Source organism: Hesperophylax consimilis, unplaced genomic scaffold (assembly GCF_061612785.1).
Source record: "Hesperophylax consimilis isolate HC1 unplaced genomic scaffold, BYU_Hcon_1.0 scaffold_37, whole genome shotgun sequence".
Classification (NCBI taxonomy): domain Eukaryota; kingdom Metazoa; phylum Arthropoda; class Insecta; order Trichoptera; family Limnephilidae; genus Hesperophylax; species Hesperophylax consimilis.
The window spans coordinates 1001964-1026878 of NW_028301267.1; the positions used below are offsets into that span (position 1 = coordinate 1001964).

The 24915-nt window shown below is 33.8% G+C and overlaps 1 protein-coding gene across 1 annotated transcript in view; it reads left to right on the forward strand.

The window, feature by feature from the left end:
• LOC149409063 (ribosomal protein S6 kinase alpha-5-like) overlaps positions 1-24915 on the forward strand; it is a 294002-nt gene that overhangs the window by 49519 nt on the left and 219568 nt on the right. The window contains exons 3-4 of the mRNA XM_089650188.1: positions 16149-16282; positions 16912-16996. Of these exons, the coding sequence (XP_089506314.1) occupies positions 16149-16282; positions 16912-16996 (219 nt within the window). The remainder of the gene's footprint in view (positions 1-16148; positions 16283-16911; positions 16997-24915) is intronic.

Consider the following 24915-nt stretch of genomic DNA (forward strand, 5'->3'; position numbering starts at 1 on the left):
TTTATGAATAGGTTGTCGAACTGAACTCTATCGTACTGTGTTGTTCATTTCCCCACCATGGGGGCGGATAGACCCTGTTCCTGCATCCAGTAAGGTGACATTAATCCGGTGCGGCTATCCCACGAACCACGGGTGCCTCCCCCGGCATCATGAGCGGGCCTGGGGAATGTTTGCGCGAGCCCGGTCCCCTTCCGTCCTGCCTCCGGTGACCTGAGGCTCACTTCATTCCCTAGGGTCTTTGGGAGTATCTCCCCCCCCCCCTCCCCCCATTTACATTTCTTCGAGGGTACTCTCGGAAAACTGGCTAAGGGACGCGGGTGCTTGGGATCGTTGTGGCCAGGCCGCTTGCCACGCTCATTCTTGCCGGGACTGCCCCGTGATAGTGGGGTAAACTGCCCTCGATACGCTGCCTGTATATTTTTATGTTACTAACAATCATGCATGCAGGGACATTGGAGGGTCTAGAATCGTTTTAAAATAAATTTAGCTTCTTTTTACAAAAAAATTAGAGTCCTGACGTGTGCGGCTAAGGAGGTTAAACAATCAGTTTCCTCACACAGCCGTCGGGAAAGGGTGGGTCCCCTCCAATGTACATTGTTTCATCTCTGTAAATCATGTACTGTTTGTTTCTCAAATATAAGAAATATTTAATTCTTATTATTTTCAGTAAATATTATAATGAAATTATGACGTCGTTCTAACAATAGTTGATCGTGTAATTGTCAGCATATTGACTTTTAAATTTTTTTTTTTTTTTATTTATTTGGGAAAATCAACAGATTATTTACATATATAAGAATAAACTAAATAATAAAGATAAAATCCAATAACAGATTTTCTTTTAAAATTATAATAATAATAAAGAATATTAAAACAAAAATAAAAAATAAAAATATTGAAAATTATTTGTTGATTTGGTTACTGGAATGTAGCAGTAACGATACAATCATCTCCTAGTTGTTTTGCAAAATGACAACAATGTCATTTGCAACCAACGTAGATGAACAGGGGATTATTATGTCATCTGTACAGATGAACATGGATAGTCTAAGACCCCAAAAAACAAAAGCATGTATTCCTAGACAACGTATGAAATGGACGAACGATGTCAATATGTTCATTGTTCGTTCATATTTTTATGTAACCAAACTAGAAACAGATATGTTGTTATATAGGAAAAAATTACATTCACTTTTCTCACAAAATTATCCGATTGCCCAGGTAAACGAACAAAGATTAGCAGACCAAAAGCGAGCAATTTTCAAAAATAATTTAATTCCTGTAGTCACATTAGAACAGATCAAAAGAGAAGTAGCAGATAGATTGCAAATGGTAAATAATTTAGAACAAATTAACACAAGTATTGTCATATCAGATGCATTGAATTTAGATAGTTTGGATAATATTCTAGTCGAAATGTCCAATGATATTACAGTAGATTCAAATAACTTAGACGTTATTTATAATCTTAGGGAAATCAACATTGCAAATTTAAACTTTGTTGATGATAATGTAGTAGAATTAGCTAACTTACTTCATAATAATATAAACAGATATATAGATGTAGAGCCAACAGTTAGACCAAAATTACCAAAATTACATACGTCAAAGAAATTATCTAAATTAATTTTTGATTTAAATAACACAATTTTACCAAAAATCATATTTGACGAAATTAGTTTTTTAGATCTTCATACAATAGTATATGCTACTGCTATTGCTGTTTGTAATAAGTTAGGAATCAAATTATCATCCTCTGATGATAGATCATATAGTTATAGTAAACCAGAATGGCAGACCAGATTAGAAAATGATGTAGTATTTTTAAGAAGTAACATAGCTAGAATAATAGAATATAAAAATGGGAATAGAAGTAGGAAAATTTTGAGACATGTAGATGAAATTGGGAGAAAATTTGGTTATAACATAGGTAGTCATAATAATGAAAATATAATCAATGATTTATTGGATTTATTAAAACAAAAATTAGGCGTAAAAGCAAGTAGATTAAAAAGATATAATTATACGTATAATAAAAAAAATAATCTGATAATATTATTACTCCAGCGTCTGGACGGTGTAGGCCCTGTGATTGGTCAAATTCAAATTTTGTTTAAATAAGACTTTAAAGATTAAGACACGATTTCATACTGAAATAGAATCGCCACATGTAATACGATATTTCTTAAAAAATATCGTTTCTGCTCATACAATTTTTGGATAATATCGAAGAAAATATGTCTTAGAAAGTTCATAATCCATTGGATTAATTACATTACAGTGAAAATTATCCACAATTACGTGATTACGTTTGACGTTTGACGAAAAAAGCACGCGTTAATTCAATATGGCCGATACCCGATACGCATCGTGGCTATAGGTGGCCGACAGAGCGCCCCTCTGGCGGTGAAGAAACGAATCAAATGACTGGCGCGTATATTTAAATATGCAAAATTACTTGAACATCAAGCGTTTAATAATAAGATTTTTTCTGGAAGTTTAGTTCAACTTTGCAATGGCATTTTTCATTATTATTTATAATTTTTTTTGCTTATTAATTACATCTGATTTTATATTGACATGTTTTCTAATTTCTAAAATTTCTAAATTATTTATTTGCGATGCTTTAATCCTGAGTGAAGTATTTTAAGACCTGAATTTTTATCGAAAGTGTGATTCAAAAGATGATTTGCAAACTCATATTCACTATTTCCATTTAGAACCCTGAGATGTTTTTTAGTTCTGACTTCAAAGTTTCTATTGGTTCTACCTTTGTAAAATAAATTACAATCCAGCCCAATTGAGTTTATAAACTCCTGATTTTTTTGTTTGATTTTCGCAATCTTTATTATTAAGAATATATTTATTCATTCTGTTATTAGTGTAAAACGCCGGTTGAATAGTACCAGGAATGTTTATATATATAATTTTAGAAGTGTCGTTATCCACAAACAGAATTCTACGCCATTGTTTATTTATATCTTAAGAACTAGGGTAAAAATACCGTTTGAAGATAACATGTTTAATTATTTTATTTAGTATTTCAACTATCAATTTATTAGAATAACCGTTATTAAATGTTATTTGTCTTATGAATATATTGTTTTATGGTTATATGCAAAAAAAAATTTCAGGTCTTAAAATACTTCACACAGGATATAAAGCATCACAAATAAATAATTTCGAAATTTTAGAAATAAGAGAACATGTTTATAAAAGTAGATGTAATTAACAAGAATTTTTTTTTATAAACTCTCTTTTAAATATTTTCCCACTTAACTGGTCTTTCATATTGTAATTCCTAATTCTTATAAACCCAGCCTACTCTTACCCCTCCCCCCTCCTTCCACTTCTTTTTTCCAATTGTAATCTATATTTAATTTTTGACTTCGGTGTATACTTCGTTCATGAAACATGTATTGGTTGTATATAATAAAGTGAAGTTAAAAAAGTTATTTGTTTTTTAACAAAATAAAGTTTAATCGGATAACATTATTTTATCTATTTCCATTGTATATCAATGCATACGTACATAATAAAACATTATATTTATTTATTAATTGGACAATTTGCATGGCGCCGCTTTTGTGAGATAATAATAATAATAATAATAACATGGAATTTATATAGCGCAGTTTAGTGTCATTTCACTTCAAGTGCGCTTAACTACTCGTATAACAAACTTTAAAAAAAAAGGTAATTCAGTATTAATGGTTCTTAAAATTATTCCTACAGTGTACCTTACCCAATACAGATCTAATATTATAACACTAAATACACTGTTTATACAAAGTGATGATAAAACTTAGAATAACAATAACAGTAGGACAGGACAAAACACGAATATTAAAACTAAAACATAACATGAAACAGGAGGCAGTTTGTGCTCAGAAATGAGAATTTTCTGAGCAGACACTTTAAAAGGGTACAATAAGGAGACAACCGAAACCAAACAATTACCGGAAGTTTTAGAATATGGCTTATTATAAAATATTGAAAAGAAGTTAAAATTTATAAATGGTAAGATTTTTTAAATAATTTTGTTTTTAAAGCTCGTTTAAATTCAGCCAAATTCTGGAGGTTAGTGAGAGCTGAGGGAAGTCTATTCCAGATGAGAGGGCCTGTTACACTAAAAGAACGATCATAGTAAACAGCTCGATTTGACCTAGAAAGTTCGATTAGACGATTACTAACATCTAGATCTGCTGACCTTAGAGTAAGCTGTCTATTGCTTAAGTTTTGTCGGATACATAGTTCCGATATATATGCTGGCGCCATTCCTTGCAATGCTTTGAAAGTCATTAAGCAGATCTTAAACTCTATTCTTTCAGGGCATCGAAGCCAGTGAAGGCGATCCCTTAGAAGTGGGGTTATACGGCAATACTTAGATTCACCAAAAATCATTCTTGCCGCAGCATTAAAAACTGACTGGATTCTATTGATTTGTTTCTGAGGTAGGCCGGCATATGCACTATTGCAATAGTCCATACGTGAGACGACGAACGAATTTATGAGTGACTTTGCTCCATCAGAGGGAAGGCATCTCCTGATTGATTTTATCTGCCTTAAATGGAAAAAACCAGAACTCACAGCTTTTGAAATTTGCGATTCAAGAGAAAGATAGTCCATAGTGAAACCTAGAAATTTTATTTCTGCAGAAGGGATTATATCCGTATCCTGAATACGGATTGGACTGAAGTCAAGGAGAGCTTGCCTTCCAGGGGAAGCTATCCACATGAATTCTGTCTTTGTGGGATTTAGTTTAAGTTTATTGACAGACATCCATCTTGAGATTGTGTTAATGAGGCTAACCACCTCGTTTTTAAGGAAGTCTTCTTCGTCCGGAGAACAAAACTTGAAAATCAAACGATCATCTGCGTAGCCTTGTGATTCAAAGCCAGCTGAGTGAATTAGTCGTTCAAGACGATTCGTATAGAGAATGAAGAGAATGGGGCCTAGGACAGAACCCTGGGGAACTCCAAATTCTATGGGAGTTTCAGGTGATGTACATTTATTGAAAGTTACTGAGGCTACTCGTCCAGACAGGTACGATGTCATCCATTGGAGTGCATCACCTCGAACGCCAAATTCGGTTTCAAGCACATTTAGTAAAATACTATGATCTACTGTGTCAAATGCCGCACTCATGTCAAGAACAGATATCAAACCTAACTTACCTGCTTCCATCCCGATGATCAAGTCTGAAACAACCCGCAAAAGAACAGTTTCCGTTGAATGAAACCGTCGATAAGCGGATTGATTTTTGGCAAACAGACCAGCGGAGTTCAAGTACCCCACTAATTGTTTGGCAACGATTTTCTCAAGCAGTTTTGATAGGAATGGTAGGTTGGATATTGGCCTGTAATTATCTGTATTATCAGTATTAAGATTTTGTTTTTTAAGTATTGGAGTTATAATTGATTTTTTAAGTGATCCCGGTACAAGTGAATTTACAAGAGACTTCCGGATAATTTCAGTAATTACAGGTGCTATATCCGGGAGACATTTCTTTAAGAGCCAGGTCGGTATGGGGTATTGAGCGCATTGCTTGTTTGGGCAAGACTTCACAGCACGCACGACATCTTCTTCAGTTACTGCTGCAAAAGTAGTGAAGTTACCAGTGAGCGGAGTTGTTGCTGCGACAGAAGGCAATCCTACCCCACCGAGAGCCCGAATTTTTTCGACTTTCCTCCTAAAATATGTCGCAAGACTATCCGCTTCAAGAGAGGAATCAATCTTGATGTTGCTCTCTCCACATAAAGTTTTTATATTTTGCCACAGTTTTCGAGGGTCCTTTTCTGCCTCAATTTGTTCACACCAAAAGTTAGATTTTTTCTGCGTTACTTCTTCCTTGTAAGCATTTTGTTTCGCAATCCAAAGTTGCCGATTGCTGAAAGTCGGGTTTCGTCTGTACAACCTCTCGAATTTTCGCATTTCCCTTTTCTTCTTGAGACATTCAGCATCGAACCATTTGCAGCCATTTCGAATGCGGCAGACCTTCTCTGTGAAAGGCGCATTTTTGTCAAGTAATGCCAGTAGCGTAGAATTATAAAGAATTACTAACTCTTCTACCTGGTATTTACAAAACTTTTCCTTATCACAGAGCGGTGAGATTTTCAGTTCATTGCAAAATGCCTCGAAGTCGAATTCTCTCCAATTTCTAGAGATAACGGATTTAAACTCCAATTTTGGAGGATCGAAGGCAAACACGGATGTGACGAGACGATGATCCGATAGTCCAATGTCAGTCACGTGAGTTCTATTCGGGGGAGACCCAACTCGGGAAATGATTACATCAAGTGTACCTCCTGCATCATGAGTAGCTGAGTTTACCCACTGCTCGCAGCCGAAGTCACACAGGATTTTGGTGAATTTTTTGGACATGAGATCAGTTTTCTTTTCTAGGTGAATATTTACATCTCCTAAAATGATAACATCACAGTTGTAGTTGGAGGTGCATTCTAGGAGAGACCTGAATTCATTAAAAAAAATTGCAGTCGGTGCGCACGACCCGGGACGGTAGATGGAGATTATGACGAGGGATGCACCATTGGCAGAAGCCTTGCAACTGACGAACTCGAAAGTAGTATAAACCTGACGTATCCCTATACTGTCTAAACGAATACCACTTTGCGCTACAATTGCAACTCCCCCATGATTTGTAAAATTAATGTTCGTTGTATCATCTTTAATGGGCCTTGCAGCTTCATAAACCGAGAACCCGCTTGATCGAAGGTTTTTGATTGAAAGTGAGTCTGCATTTTCGTGCCAAGTCTCCGATAGCGCCAAAATGTGAATACCTTTGTCACGTATCAGATCCACAATATCATCGTGTTTGTTTCCAATGGATCGCGCATTCCAGGCGGCAACGGTTAAAAACTTAGGCGGACGAGCATTCCTGGTTTGTGCTAAACGCAAGATTTTAACTAGCTTAACCTTCCTCCCGGCTCTACACCCTCGTTTTCTTCCCTTACGTCGGGGAAATAGTACACTATTGTTATTATCATTATTACTATGGTTTTTGTCATTATCACTGCCATTATCACTATTAATATTGTTTTTAACTGGCAAGGGTCGTAAAGCACACAATTCGTCCAAAGTATATCTTATCATGATTTATGACCCTTGCGACCCATTTCGAAAGTTCACACAAAAAATACAACGTACCCTTATATCGGTCATCGAACCGTCCCAGCAGAAAACATGTGGCATGCATCTGTGAACTTGCACTCCACCATTCAACAAACTATGTCTGCTAAAAAGTTTTTGAATAAAACTTTGACATTCAATATTTGAAAATGTCATATCTATCAGAATTTACACTATACAATTATTTTAACATAAAAAACACATAATTTGGCATATTTCACTTATAAGGACACACTTTAAGAACACTAGTATAAGAACTACCCTTCTAGGAGAATTTAAATCTGGGAGCTTAAATAGATGCGTGTCCGCAGCTTCTAAGCGCGAACACTACATACTATAGATATCACCTCAGGGGCGCTATATTGTAATAATCTACCTTTATATATAGATTTTTACTCTCCTGATGAAGGTGTATATATAATCTAACTTTAAACTTTATTAGATACAGTAACAGTTTTAGGTAAAGAATTACCACCAGTTGGAGTAAAATTCACACCTTTTAATTAAACCGACTGCTAATCACATTGCACAATTACCCTCCTTTTATCCATAAACACGGGTACAATTAATCAATATGTAATAATGTATTATTTCAGTCAACTTTGTTGTAACTATCTTTAATTGTTGTGACAAACTATACGATATTGATTCAACTTATAGACATTGACGGTTGTAACACATATTTAAGCACTGCAAGTCTCCTATGAGCAAATTATATTAGGTACCATAACAGTTAATATCAGTTGTAGACATGTAGTCAATAATAGTGTTTCATTTGAAATAATCCATCAAAAATACGTAAAATTTCATTTATTCAAACAACTGTCATTCTTATTATGCCTAAATTGAGCATGTTATTATTCATTAACTCCTTCCTGTTCCGTGTTTTAACAATATATACTCACCCTCTCTCTGTGAATGACCTAATATCTATCTATTAAATGTAACTGTTGTTAGTATCACTTAAACTGGGCGCAGCCCAACCAAGTGCCGCCCGCAGGGCCTAGCAGCAAAAACCCGCGGAGCGGGTTTTTAACTGCTAGTAACAGATTATTCCATAAAAATGAAAAAATATTTTATTCCAAACTTGACGATAAACAAAATATTATTTCGAATAATAATATTCCGTTGCCATCTGAATCATATATGCGCGATTTTTGGACTAAAATTTGGATTAAAGATATAAAACATAACGAGTCAAGTCCCTGGATAGAAAATGAAGAACTCAATTTTTCAGGCATTGAACAAATGAGTTTTTCTAATATATCGGTTGAATTATTAACCAAAATTATTAAAAATACTCATAATTGGAAAGCCACGGGTTGCGATTGGATACATAATTTTTGGTACAAACGTCTAACTACTTTACATCCTCTTTTGGCAAAAAATCTTTCAAAATTTGTCAGTCAACCACAAAATTTTCCAAATTTTCTAACTAAGGGCATTACTTATATGTTGCCCAAAAGCGAAAATATTAATAATCCCTCTCAGTACAGACCCATTACATGTTTACCGACAATATACAAAATATTAACCTCTTGCTTGACAGATTTAATATATACTCATTTATATATATACATGAAAATTTATTATATATATTTATTATACATTTTCATGAAAAAAATATTTTATCTGAACAACAAAAAGGTTGTCGCAGTAAACATATGGGATGTAAAGAACAATTAGTCAAACCAGAAATTAAACCAGCGTATTATACTAATAATAATCTAGGAAAAATTTTAATTAATGCCAAAGATAGAGAAGATGTTCTTAGCCACTCAGGCGTATATAAAATTAGTTGTAATGATTGCCCAGCATTCTACATAGGGCAAACATCACGCAATGTAGAAACTAGAATAAAAGAACACCTAAGATGTCTAACCAGTTCGGGATTTTCAGAATTTGCAGAACATCTAATTAATAAAGATCACACTTTCAACCGTGACACGGGTATTAAAGTCCTTCACAAAAATGAGATAGGTTTACGACTTAACAACTTGGAAGCGTTGGAAATAAAAAAAATCAGTCAATTCAAAGGCTGAAATTATCAATAATCAATTAAATTTAACGTTCAGCCCTATAATAAATATGTTTCCTGTTATCCCTAACTCCCCTCCCCCACTTCCCGCCCACAACTGATACTGTCTCTCTCTGTTTTTTATCTCTTTCTCTCTCAACTATTTGTTTATATATATGTGTATTATTCTGTATTTGTTAGTATTTTTATAACTGTCCTGATGATGGTACGGAGGTACCGAAACCGGTAGACGTTAAAAATTTCAATAAAGTGACTTTGAACTAAGTGTTTCCCTTTTTATTATTTAAAATGTCAAGTCACAATGTGTTTGCTTGTTTTGAAAAACAATTAGTTATTGATTCTGTAATTCTAAAACAGATTCAAACTCGAAAACGTAATTTACATACTTGCTATATAGACTACCAAAAGGCTTTCGATAGTGTCCCGCACTCGTGGCTGATCAAAGTATTAAATATATAAAATTAACCCCATTATTATTAGCTTTTTGGAAAATATTATGTCCTTTTGGAATACCAATTTACTTATCAATTTAAAAGGTAAGAAAATAGTAATACCGGGCATTTCAATTAAAAGAGGAATTTTTCAAGGAGACTCATTGAGTCCTCTTTGGTTTTGCTTAGCATTGAATCCTCTATCTAAAATGTTAATTAAAAGCAAGTTTGGAATAAAAGTTAAGGGTAATACAAGGGAGAGTAGTACAATTTCGCGTTTATTATATATGGATGACATAAAATTATTTTCGAATTCTGAACAAAATTTAGAGAAAATGATCGAGGTAGTTAAAAACTTTTCAGATGATATCAAAATGACTTTTGGTTTAGATAAATGTAGAACGATCCATATAGAGAAAGGCAAAATTGTAAATGGGGACGAGAGTATATTTAGAAATTTCCAAATTACTAGTATGAAAAGGGATGAGGTTTATAAGTATTTAGGATACCCACAATCAAATAGATTAGACCATAGTAGTATTAAAAATGTTATTAGGATTAAATTTCAAACTAGGATCAGGAAAATTTTAAAATGCAACCTATCTACTAAAAATTTAGTAAAAGCAATAAATACTTGGGCAATACCTCTATTAACGTACTCATTTGGCATAATTAAATGGTCTAATACAGATTTAGATAACTTAGAAAGATTAATTAGAACTACGCTAACAAAGTTTAATTGCCATCATCCAAATTCAGCTATAGAACGAGTTAATTTACCTAGAAATTTAGGAGGTAGAGGTATAGTCAAAATAACTTCTTTGAAACATAATCAGGTAGAAATGCTAAGAACTTTTTTCCATATGAAAGCTCATAGCTCAGAAATGCACAAAATAATTTGCAAGGCAGATAGAAATATTACACCTTTAAATCTATACGATGAGAATGCCAACATTTTTATAAATCCCAACCAGGAATTATTAGATTCCTGGTCAAATAAAATTTTATACGCAAAACACTTCAATTATCTCAACCAAACGTATGTTGACAAAATTTCGTCAAACAAATGGTTGAGTATTGGAGAGTTGAGCGCAGAAATAGAAGGATTTATGCTTGCCATTCAGGATAGAGTCATTAATACTAAAAATTATAGAAAGCATATAATCAAAGATACAAATCAAATTGATGATTTGTGTAGAAAATGTTTGGCTTTTCCGGAAACTATAGAACATATTATATCGGGATGTTTTATATTAGCACCGTCCGAGTATACATTTAGGCACAATCAAGTTTTAAAAATAATTCACCAAAATTTGGTAATTAAACATAACTTGATTGACTGCCGTAATGTAGTACCATATTATGAATACGAACCAAACTCATTCTTAGAAAACGAATTTTATAAAATATATTATGATAAAACTATACTAACAGACCGAGCAATTAGTCATAATAGACCCGATATAGTTTTACATGACAAAATTAAAAAAATAACTTATATCATTGATGTCGCTATTCCAAATTCCTGTAATATTCAAAAATCGGTTAGTGAAAAAATAAGAAAATACACAGATTTAGGAAATGAAATAAAAAGAATTTGGCATTCTCGGACTATAAAAATATTACCATTCGTTATTTCGGCTACTGGCATTATACCTAGCTCTCTAATATTAAAAATTTAGGCGTATTAGATCTATCAAAAAATTATATATAAAGATGCAAAAGTCGGTCATTTTGAATACATGTAGGATAACAAACGTTTTTTAAATATTTATGTTGAGGGATCAGTAGGATTTATAGGCCCTGTTAGAAGTTCTACCGAGCCGAACCCTCTGATATGAAAATATCTGGAGTCGGTGAATTATTTTCCCATTTGATCTCTGGTGAGTTGACGTGTTGTTCTTGTATTGTTTTGTATTTATTTTGCTTATATAATGCACTTACATAATGTTGATTGACTAGATGATCATTTGTGGAAAAGTGAGTGGAAGGGTTAAGTTTTTCCTTTGGGGAAGATTTAACCCGGACAACTAAATCGGAAGTTTAAAAAGGGTTCTGTACCCGTGGCCTGAGAAATTTACAAAAAATACAAAATTGTAAATAATAAATAAAAAATAATAACAGATCTAGGAACACAAATAAATTAAAATTTAAAGTTAACTGATATACTAATAACCAGCTAAATTTCAAAAATTTAAATTTAACTGATATACTAATAACCAGCTAAAATTCAAAACATAATGTATTGTAAAATTTCAACACAGCAGCAATCAATAAAAGTACTACACAATAGCAATAATAACAATATAATAAATGTATACCTACAACTAAATTGAACACATGAGTATAAATTGGAAGGTAACTGGAAAAGATTCAAAGCAATAACATGATAACTTCCAGTAGAATATTTAAAATTATTTAATGTTAGTTATTACATATCTTTTAAAGGTTCCTAAATTACTTGTGAATATGTCCATATCATTAAAATTCTTATTAAATATACTACAGGCTCTGAATATAAACGCATTTTGTCTGATATTAGTAGAACATTTAAACTAACTAACTAACTAACCATCACGCCGTTTCCCCGCAGGGGTAGGCAGAGAGGACGGACCGCCAAACAACTCGGTCTTGGCACACACTCCTTGCCTCATTCACATTCATACATCGTCTCATACATACTCTTCTATTATTCTGACTCTTGACATGGCCCGACTCGAGTATCTGATTCACTTGATCGTGCCATGTCTTCCTCGGGCGTCCCCGACTTCTGCTACCATTCGCATTTGCATCATATATCCTCCTTACACTCCTATCTTCGCTCATTCGCTCTACATGCCCAAACCATCTAAGCGTCCCTTTCTTAATCTTACTCATTACGCTTACATCCGCCTTGCACTCTTTGCGGATCTCCACATTCCTCACACGATCAAACATGGTTTTACCACACATACGCCTCAGGGATCTCATTTCAACAGCATTCAATCTACTTTCATCCTTTCTTTGCCAGTTCCATGCCTCACTTCCATACATCAAGGTAGGTACCAGCACTCCGTTGTGGACTGCTAACTTCGCTTCTTTGGACAATTTTTTGTTAGCGCCAACGGCGTTCAGTCCTCCATTAACGGAATTACCTGCATTTACCCTTCTTTCAATATCTCTGTCAGCCTTCCCATCTCTCTAGAACATACTTCCTAGATACACAAACTCATCCACCTGCTCCAAGTATTCCTCATTCACAATTATATTGCACACTGTTGCACATTATATTGAGGATTCCATATGGGAGAAGCGAATTCAAGATGACTGCGAATATAAGAAAAATACAATATTTTAAGTGTTATGATATTATTAAATTCTTTTCCAATACGGAATAAGAATCCTAGCATTCTAAGGGCTTTCTTAACAATCATATCAATATGAGCCTCAAATGTAAGTTTACTGTCAAGTATAACACCTAGATCACGAATTTGTGTAACTTTTTTGAGTAGTTGGCCAGCTATATGATAATTATGGTCAAATTTAATTTTTGTTGTTTGTTTTTGGGGTGTTATGCCGTGTTGCGCTAACTCCTTCTTTAGCCGACGTTTCGGACAGCGTTGCAGTGTCCATCATCAGGGCAGATCATCTTCGCATCTTCGGATCTACCGGATCTGCCCTGATGATGGACACTGCAACGCTGTCCGAAACGTCGGCTAAAGAAGGAGTTAGCGCAACACGGCATAACACCCCAAAAACAAACAACAAAAATGCTTTTGGCCGTGAGAATCTAAAAACTAACCAAATTTAATTTTATTTCTAGTGAAGGTAATTACATAACATTTAGAAGTGTTCATGTTGAGATGATTGCGGATACAATAATCATTAAGCCTATACAGATCTTCTTGTAGTTTAAAGCAGTCAATTATAGAATTAATAGGCAGGAATATTTTCATATCATCAGCGAAAAGTAGAACATTTGCATAATTAAAGCATTTTATAATGTCGTTGATGAAAATTGTAAACAGTAACGGTCCCAGGTGAGATCCTTGGGGCACACCTGAGGGTATATTTACAATCTCAGAGATGAAGCCATTTATTGTTACTCCCTGAGTGCGCCCATTAAGATAGGAGACTAACCATCTATATAAATCCCCATGAATTCCCAAAGCTTCCAAGCAGTTGGTTCTATTCTCAGCCTTGGTAATTTTTTTCTCTTTACGCACCTTCCTCTTGTTTTGAAGGATAAGTGTGCAAAATTTCATCAATGTCGAAATAAGACTGTAGAATTGTATACAAATTAAATATTCGCCGTTTGCCATAGATACCCTTAGTAGTAAATGGTCCAAATGTTTTACAGAATTTTAAGAATTCACCTAATTTTCAAGTTCTGTGAAAGTTCAATTCAGTTCTGTGAAAGTTCAATTCGAGTTCTGTGAAAGTTCAATTCAAGTTCTGTGTAAGTTCAATTCAAATTCTGTTAATTTTTCAATTCTGTGACTCGCGGTCCATTGGTTTGTAATTCCCAATTCCGCGTGTATGGAGTTTGTACCTCTGTAAGGCCGACTGCTGTCTCCCGTCTGCCCTTATTTGACCTCGTTTCCCCCACCCCCTATTTAAAAAAACCTTCCAAAAAGCCACCCCTAAAACATTATTCCATCATCCCCCATCTGTACCCCTCAGTCTCGCAACTCTTCCCATTCTCAGCATGTCTGGATTGTCTGGAACCCCTCCAATCCAACGTGTTTATTTTACAGCGCGGGAATTTTAGATTTGATAGTAGCCAAATGAAGTCGATTGAAATCCGTTGCCACAAGGTGATGCCACTGCGAAATTAAAATAGCGCACAACAGCCATAGCATAGACTTCAGAGGTAGTGTAGTGGGACTATGGCATCCCCAATCAAAGGAACTTGAAAAAAAAAATTATGGCTTAAAACATGTTTTTATACAGCTCTTGACACCGTACTTGACTTATTGTCATTTTTTTACAACTTAAAACATAAAAAAATCAGGAGGTGTTGGACAGTTAGGAGCGAGGTGAGGGTTTTTTTTAATTTTTTGAAATTTATTTATTAAGTTAAAATAAATTTTACTTTTCACTTTCTTAACTCAAATAAGTACCTACATGCAAGTAGTTTTCTAATTTTTTCTGATAACTTAAGATATATTTTTTTAAATACATTTATACTCTCCGTTTTAAGGTTATCTGGAAGGAGATTGTATATTTGTACACCCTCGTGGCTAATGCCTCTTTTGCCACTTTCATTCCTTACAGCATGTGTGTACAATTTGTTGTGTTGCCTAGTATAATGTTCGTGTACTTGTGACGTTTCTTTAAATGTTGTGTTTGTGTGTATAAGTCCATTTTGGATTTTGTAGAATAGGAAGCGTATGTTGTATTCGTACAACTTTCTTATTTTCAAGAGTTTCATTTCTCCGGGTTATAATTGAAAAGTTTTTTTAATAACTTTGTTCTGTATTGTTTGTAAATTATTTAGATATGTAACGTATGTGTTTCTCCATATTTCTATTAAATAATTTAGATGGGACTGGATTTAACTAAAGTATAAGCCCCTCTTTATCTCCGTTGGTAGGAGATGGGCAATTCTACCAAATACATCAATTAGTGGGATGATTTTTGCTTTTAATAATGGATACCTCACAAGAGTCCCAACTGCTCCCGTCTGGAGCCAGTGAGACTATGGCATCCCCAATTGGGGGATGTTGTGAGGCTGAAGGTAAGTGGGGAAGAGAAAGAGGAAGGTGGGGAAGTACCTGGCTATTCAGATTTAGTCAAAACACGGCTAAAGCCATTTGGAGCAACGTTTCAATTCTGAATGGTGGTCTTACACCAGGGCGATACTGGTAGTATCTTCCACTCTGGAACGTGCCGCAAATATACTATATGTTATTTTAATTAATTAATTGTGAAATAAGACAAATTAATCAAATAAAATTTATTTGCGCACGCCGGGTTCGAACCCGGGACCTTCGGAATGGCAGTCCAATGCGTTACCACTGGACTATGCCGGCCATCATTTTAATGTTTCTACGTGTTGTTTAAATGTGAGAGGTTTATCAATATGTAAGCCAAGGTATTTTTCGCTGTCTAGAATAAGCAGGTCTCTTTCTTTTATTTGTAAAGGTTTATGCGGTCCGGTTTTATTAATTGATTGGTCTGTGGATTCTGACAGATCTTAAACCGCTACCTCACTGGTCGGTCGGCGGCGTGAAATAGAATGCGGACAAAGATGCGCTGCGTAACCAGCGTAACCGCATTACCACTGTATTATTTCAAAAGAATTCATTCGTTTTTTGAAAATCTTGTTAGATTTTTAAGTTGGACCTTTCTGTTAACCGACAAAACATAGGTACATGACGTCACGCGTACCCCGTCAGATTACGATCGTTTTGGCGGCATATGATAGTTACATATGTAACATATTTAAACTAGTTTTTGTTTCATCACTTTATAGCACTTTTTATTGAATTGTCATTTTGATGAGTTATCCCGTCACCATTCTAATCGTTGTGTTTTTGTTCTGTCAGCTTACGGCAAGGTGTTCCTCGTCAGAAAGACAACTGGAGCTGATAAGGGCTGCCTGTACGCCATGAAAATCCTCAGGAAGGGCATCATAGTCATGAAGAAGAAAACTGCTGAGCACACGAAGACCGAGAGACAGGTTTGTCGCCCTCCCACTTTACCTTACACATTACAGTATTTTATTCAGTTGCACGCCAACTCTCGAAGCGAACGGACGTGTTTTCCAGCGTTCCTTCGTTATTAGAGAGTTTAATTACGACATGCGTACGGCTGCATTCTGAATCTTGATGTTTCTATACTATATTTATCATAAACTAGCGGAAATCCCGGCGTTGCTCGGACTCAGATAGAGTTTTTAGAATTGTAAACAGTAGTTTTCCTCTGATTTCGAACGTTCGGAATAAAACTGTAAATGTTAATATAAAAAATAAATCCACGCTTCCACAGAGTTTATACAGATAGATAGAGAAGATTCTTGCCCACAAAACAGTTTTCTTTTCAGTTACGCGCCAACCAGTGATGTTATATCTAGGGAAATTTCCCTAGATGTTATAGAGAAAAACTTATTTAGGGAAAAAAAAAAACACAAAATATAGGGAAAAACGGGGAAATTTTTCTCTGAAATTCTATGGCCACCCCCCTCCCAAGGATGCTCAAATATGGTGGGGGAATTATTCTCTGAAATTCCCCACCCTCCTTCGGGAAAATCTAGGGAAATTTTGATTTTGTGAGTTTTAAATTAACTCATTGTATTATTCTTCGTTACAGGTCCTAGAAGCTATAAGGCAATGCCCCTTCTTAGTAACTCTTCACTACGCATTCCAAACAGACTCCAAACTTCATCTTGTTCTGGGTAAGTTACATTTCTTTTATAATTGATCCACTTGTAGTACACGGTTTAGCTAATTACGAGATGTGAAACAAAAATGTCACCGGAGGACAGCAAAACTATACGTCCTGATACAACACCTATGTTTGAAACAAATAGACGTCCTGATACACCTATATTTGAAACAAATATACGTCCTGATACACCTATATTTGAAACAAATATACCTCCCGATACACCTATACTTGAAACAAATATACGTTCTGATACACCTATACTTGAAACAAATATACGTCCTGATACACCTATACTTGAAATAAATATACGTCTTGATACACCTATATTAGAAATAAATAAACGCCCTGATTCCTGATACACCTATCGAAATCTATATATATATATATACATAAGTAAATGTTCGTTTGTTCAAAATCCTAAATCTCCGAAAGTTTTTCACCGATTGCTTTTACATTTTGACACAACGTTGCATTCGAATACGCGTGTGTTTCACTGAAAGAAATGTTTAGGTACTATTTACAAAATTTTCAGTAATTATCTACTAAACAGTTTAGTTGCTGTGGTGACTGCCGAACTTTTAGCTACTGTTTGCTAAACAGCAGTTTATTTATGACAGCCTAACGATTCAGACATTCTAGCTAAACTAATCGGTTGAGACAGCTTTCTGTGTTTAGTTGTGTTACCTAAACTGTATTTATGACAGCTTAACGATTCAGATATTCTAGCTAAACTAATCGGTTGAGACAGCTTTCTGTGTTTAGTTGTGTTACCTAAACTGTATTTATGACAGCTTAACGATTCAGATATTCTAGCTGAACTAATCGGTTGAGACAGCTTTGTGTTTAGTTGTGTTACCTAAACTGTATTTATGACAGCTAACGATTCAGATATTCTAGCTAAACTAATCGGTTGAGACAGCTTTGTGTTTAGTTGTGTTACCTAAACTGTATTTTTGACAGCTAACGATTCAGATATTCTAGCTAAACTAATCGGTTGAGACAGCTTTGTGTTTAGTTGTGTTACCTAAACTGTATTTTTGACAGCTAACGATTCAGATATTCTAGCTAAACTAATCGGTTGAGACAGCTTTCTGTGTTTAGTTGTGTTACCTAAACTAAAAAATATATACCTAAACCATTTTGTAGTGTTTGGTTAGAAAAACATAACTGTTTAGATGTAGTAACCTTATTATTTAGTTAATATTCCGAAATGGTTAGGTTGATTAACTAAACTTCGGTTGGAATAGCCCTACCGATATAGGTGTTTTAGCTCTCTACTGCTAGCTAGCTTTAGGTACTGTAGCTTAGCTTTTTGGTAAGATTATCTATATTAAATAGGAAGTGCAGCTTTGCAGTTTAGCTGAAAACAATACAGGGTGTAAATGTAACCACCATCAACTCCAAGAATTGATTCAGAATCATGGGTTAAATACTATGAGTTGCAGGTAGTTTATTTCAACCCTTTTGAGAGATAAAACCTAAATAAATAAATATTATGTTTTGTAAGACTAGAATGTACTTATTAAAAACCTCATTCACATAAAATTTATTTTGTTAAGAATTGTCTCTCAAAATATTATTTCCAGCTACCAGCAAAGCCTCAAAAAAGAAAACACGTTTGATCATATACACATTTATATTATAATTTTTTACAATAATTTTTTCTTAAATATAGTAAAAGTTGTTTGTGTCCTGATTTGGCACATTCTTTTCGGCGCTGCCTGTATGTGTCTTTGTACTTTTCTACGACAGTATTGAATGTTAAAATTTCTCTGTTTATCAGAAAAATGAAAAACTTTGTTACATGTTGTGAAGTATTTTTATTTTATTTCACTAATATGACAGAAACAAGAAACACAAATAAATTTATAAGCACAAAACACATTTTAAATGTAAACCAAGTCTGCGACCGAATCTTTTTCTGGTTTAAATATTCATTTGAGTCGCTAATATTGTTCTAAATGATTAAATATTTCAATTTGAGGTTTTAGTCATAAATTTATTCAAAAAATAATATGAATACAGCATTCATGAGCAAGAAACACATTTTAAGTGTGTACCAAGTCTGCGAATGAATTTTGAACCTCACTTAGCACGTTGAAGAGATGAGGAAATATACTCATCTCATGAAACATTAAAATGCAGTATTTTTTAATATCTGGCATAGATACTGCTGTTTATTTTAAATTTTCAAATAAATTTTGATTAATTCCCGGTTTTAGAGATACTGAAGCTAATTCATTTTTCAGGGTCAAAGGCGAAGGTAATGCAAAAATTTTAGATAAGAATCGATAACATTTTGGTCCTCCCTTATATACAGCAAGTGCCAAAGATTTATCCGCGCGACTATATCTTCGACCCTTTTTTTGACCGGGCTAAGCTTTGATTGTGATAAAATGAATTTAGAGAGAACGATTGTGATAAAATGAATTGTGATAAAATTGTGATAAAATGAAGAGATTGTGATAAAATGAATTAAGACAGTTAAAATACATTTAAATTAAAATAAAAACTATAGCAGACTTAAGATCATGCGACGACCAGTGTTTTTTGATATAGTGTCCTCTGCGTGCAGTTCTATCTTTTATAAGCATAAACTTTTTAATATAAGTGTGTTTGTTGGAAGTGACTTGCCAGGTAAGTATGTTTTGGTATCATTTCTAAATAACAAATGTAGATCCTAGGAAATAAATTGTACAGCGCCCTTGAGGTGATTTTTCACAAAAACGGCGCTCTACAAATTATCCAATTATTATTATTATTATTATAACGAGATTTAAGGTTAAACGCAACGCTTGTTATATTCTACGTGTTCATAGATGGCGTTAATTAAATAATTTTATTAAAATACGCTTTTGCAAAGTATTTCTTTACAATATTAAGAAAAATCATTTGTTTGCGCCCGTATATACGCAATATGAATATGAATAAATAGTTTTGTCTATATAAAAACTCAATTCTATCGAGAAAGGCATGCAAATACAATATTGGATTGAATAATCGGTACAATATTGTATTTGTATGCCTTTCTCGAAAGAATTGAGTTTTTAAACGAACAAAACTATTGATTCATATTCATATTGCGTATATACGGGCGCAAACAAATGATTTTTCTTAATATTGTAAAGAAATACTTTGAAAAAGCGTATTTTAATAAAAGTATTTAATTAACGCCATCTATGAACACGTAGAATATAACAAGCGTTGCGTTTAACCTTAAGCTTGAAAGAGAATCTTCCAAGCAGGTTCTATTTCTGTAACGAGTTGCCATAGAGAGGCGTTTCTTTAAATAACAATTTTTACGCTGGACATACCGCAGCTTCCGCTTGGTACCTAAAATCTCCAAACGCATTTTCTTCTTCCTGGGAGAAAGAGCTGCGGTTGACCCAATGTAACCTTATATGCTCTTCCTTTTACCTGGAAAACAAACAATATTTCAAGCTAATTATTACATTATTGAAACAAAAGGAAAAAAAAATAATGATTGTAAAACAAAAAACTATAAATATTCTTACGCAGGGAAGAAACGTTTTTCCGTGTGGCTAAATTACTGCCGCTGATGTCTGAAAAAAAAATTATCTTAGTGGAAAGGAAGAAACGATCAGCATATTAGATGATCAAAATTTTGAATATCGTCGGCTTAGAGTGTAAACCTGCTAACGGCCAAATAGGTAACTTTACAGGAGAGACAAAAAACGTTCTTAAAAATTTTTTAATTAATTTTAAGAAACGGTTCTAATACAGTATTGTGTATTTTTTTATTCTTTATAATATAAATCAAAAGAAGAGTTAATAAATTCAGTATTTATTTAATAATTAACATATTTGTGATATAACAGGTTTTCGTAGTGCAGTAACATTATTAATAAAGGATTTGGCAGTTTTTCACTCTTAACCTGTCCGGTGGTATGACCGTACAGGTACGGTGAGAAAAAAATTCCTCGTAAGGAGTATGACCGTACCCGTACGGTTGCGCCTAAAATTAATTAATTATTGAATTTCTTCCGGAAAACATATTTACAACAACAACACACGGTGAGCACATCAAATATTCGCTCTATACAAATTAATAGAAAACCAGTGAATTTATATACTCAAAAGCAGCGAAAAGTATATTAAAACGTGGCTTCAATTGCCCAAAAGTGTAACTGGTCTTACATCTTTAAAAAGAGTGATTTTAAAGTGTCAAAAGTAAAAACAAAATAATAATTAAAAGTGACCCAGTGCAAATATCTGGAAGATTATTATTGCTACCTGCCTTGTCAAACTTACTGTCTCGCAGTGTATTGTAACTACATAAGTACTCATAGACATATTACATAGGTACTCGGAGTAAACCAACTTTTCAGGGGAGTGAAACCATTGCAGTTAAATAATTAAATAAAAATAATAACCTTTTTTCTACTTGCAATCCAATTTTTACCATAATGGATGTCGAATCATTTATAACAAATGTAGAAAATGCTGTGGCTGCATTTAATACCTGTTTAACGGATCCAGCAAATAAGTTCACGAAAGACCAAATAACAAAACTAACCCCAATTACAAGTCATTTCTTAATAGCTATTGGTAGATTGGCGCAAACGGTGTCCAATAAAACTGCTAGTCTAGAGGGTGAATTACGGGCTTATAAGGAAATCGGAATAAATATCCCAGCCCCACAAAACAACCTCGACATTTGCGAGGTAATTTCTGAAATTAATGAGCGTAGCGAAAGAGCTAAAAACATCATTCTTTGTAATATACCCGAAAGCACTGAAACGACTGCGGCCAACAAATTAATAGATGACAAAAACAAGGTAACGGTTTTAATCTCTGCTCTCGATGATACCGCAAACCGTGATATGCTACGTGTTTACCGCATTGGAAAACCAAGTGTTGAAAAACCAAGGTCCTTTAAAATAGAATTCAATAACTCCACAACATCCAGAACATTACTAAGTAAACGTCATCTTTTAAAAAACAACACAAGGATATACCCCGATGCTACAATTTTTCAACAAAAACATCTAAAAAATCTAAGAGAAGAACTGGAAAAACGAAAGACAAATGGCGAAAATGATATTACTATAAAATATGTAAACGGAAACCCTAAAATAGTGCAAACACCGCCAAAAAACGATGCAAACTCAAGATATACTACCAGAACGCGCGGGGACTACGCACCAAATTAAATGAACTACGTTCTACAATATCGCTACACCATTACGACGTATATGTGCTGACAGAAACTTGGCTCGACTCGGAAATAAAATCAACAGAACTCGGACTCAACAACTACAAAATTTTTCGCTGCGATAGAAACTCTAAATCCAGTTCCAAAACAAGGGGAGGCGGAGTACTAATTGCAATAAAGAAGAAATTGATGTCAAGAAAACTCAAAACAAAAAAATAATACACTCGAACAACTATTTGTACAAATTGATACCACTGTAGAAAAGATAATAATTGCAACTTTATACACACCGCCACTATCTGATGCCGGAAACTATCGAAGCCACAGCGAAGACGTTGAAAATCTACTCTACAAATATCCTAACTCTAAAATTATTATTCTCGGGGATTACAACCTCCCTAACCTAAAATGGAAAACAAGTGATAGTGGTTTCATTGTTAATGAAAGTCAAAATGATCGTGCACGTGAGATTTTAGATATGACAAATTTTTTAAATCTTTTACAACATAACTTTATATACAACATAAATGATCGCTTACTAGATCTAGCAATATCAAATTATCCTAAATTGTTCATTGAGAAATGTAATGATCCTCTGTTACCTGTTGATAACCATCACCCCCCTCTTTATATTAAGTTAAATATATGTGGCGTCGAGCCGAAATCCGTTGAAAAAACTCTCAACTACAAAAAAGCAGATTTTGAATCTATAAATTCTCATCTTTCGCATGTTGACTGGTCTTTTTTGTCTGATGTTAATACTGACGATTCCTTAGAAAATCTATATTCAATATTCTCCACCACTATCAAATCATATGTACCACTATTTACTCCTAAAAAACATACATATCCAACTTACTTCTCATCAGAACTAATAGCCTCACTACAACAAAAAAAAATACTTCATAAAAAATTCAAAAAAACTCTGACGAAAATCGACTATACAAATTTCAGTGAAAGTAGGAAAAAATGCAAAGATCTCTCTAAAATCTGTTATAAAACATATATAAATTCTATCGAGAACACAGCCTTAAACTCGAACAATCTCTGGAAATTTATTAAAAAAATAAACAACGACAGCACAGACTATCCTCCAGAAATGCACATGGACGACAAATACGCCAACAATACGCAAGACATTGTAAATCTTTTTTCTGACTTCTTTAAAAATGTTTATGATGATGAAACACTAGAAGAAAATATTCCTTCATACACATTCAAAAAAACCACACATCTAACAGACTGCTACATCACCGAAGAATCTTGCAAAAAAAAATTAAATTCCTTAGACATAAACAAGTCTGCAGGCCCGGACACCATCCCGCCAATTTTCCTAAAACAGTGCTCCTCCGTATTGTCTAAACCACTAACCATTTTATTTAACCACCTACTATCCTCTGGATATTTTCCCGTCTACTGGAAATCCAGCTATATTATTCCAATATTTAAAAAAGGTGACGAGACTGACATTTCAAACTATCGACCAATATGCATACAATCTGTATTACCCAAAATCTTTGAATCTTTAGTTTTGGAAGAAATATATCCTACACTAACAAAATTAATAAATGACAAACAACATGGCTTCATTAGAGGTAGATCAACTACAACAAATTTACTACTGTTTCAAAACTATATATTGGAGTCTTTTTCTAAAAATAAACAAGTTGACTGTATATATACTGATTTTTCGAAAGCCTTTGATAAAGTGTCTCACAAAGTACTGATCCAAAAACTTCATGCTATATGAATCAGAGCAAATATGTTAAGCTGGTTAAGTAGCTACATATCTGGTAGAACTTTACTTGTTAAAATAAAATCTTTTTTATCTAAACCATTTTTGGCCACTAGTGGCGTACCGCAAGGTAGTCATCTTGGCCCAATTTTATTTTTTGTTTTTATAAATGACATAGTCAACTGCTTTGAAAATGTCAATGTACTGCTATTCGCCGACGATATTAAATTATATAAAGAAATAACCTCATTAAACGACTGTCAAGTTCTTCAATCTAATATAGACATGCTAAATAAGTGGTGTTCACAAAACAATTTATATTTAAATGTAGAAAAATGCAAAATTTTGACCTTTTCCAGAAAAAAAACATCACAATTTTTTGGCTATTCAATAAATAAAACAAATTTAGAAAGAGTAAAGGAAATGCGAGATCTTGGCATAATAATGGATGAGAAACTAGACTTTACGGCCCACATTCAACAAACTGTGAATAAGGGTATGAAAACATTAGGTTTTATATTAAGAACAATTAAAAACTTTAAATCTTTACAAATAATAAAACTATTATACATATCCCTTGTTAGAAGCCTGATAGAACATAACTCCATAGTTTGGTCACCCTTCTACAATGTACATATTCATAATGTTGAAAGAATTCAAAGAAAATTTCTACGCTTCGTCAATTTTAAACTTAACATCCCTTTAGAACACATAAATTACCAGTCATTATTGAATCATTTAAATATTCCGACATTAGAAAACAGAAGAAAAATAAACGACCTAACCTTTTTATTAAAATTATTGAACTCTAAATTCGATTGTTGTGAACTCCTGCATTTAATAAATCTACACATACCTACACGAACAACTAGGCAAATATCAACATTTTACATACATACATCTCATTCCAACTATAGTTTTCACTCTCCAATACAACGTTTACACAGTCTTGGTAACAAATACTTAAATAATATAAATGTATTTGACAATAATTTGAACTTGGCCAACTTTAAAC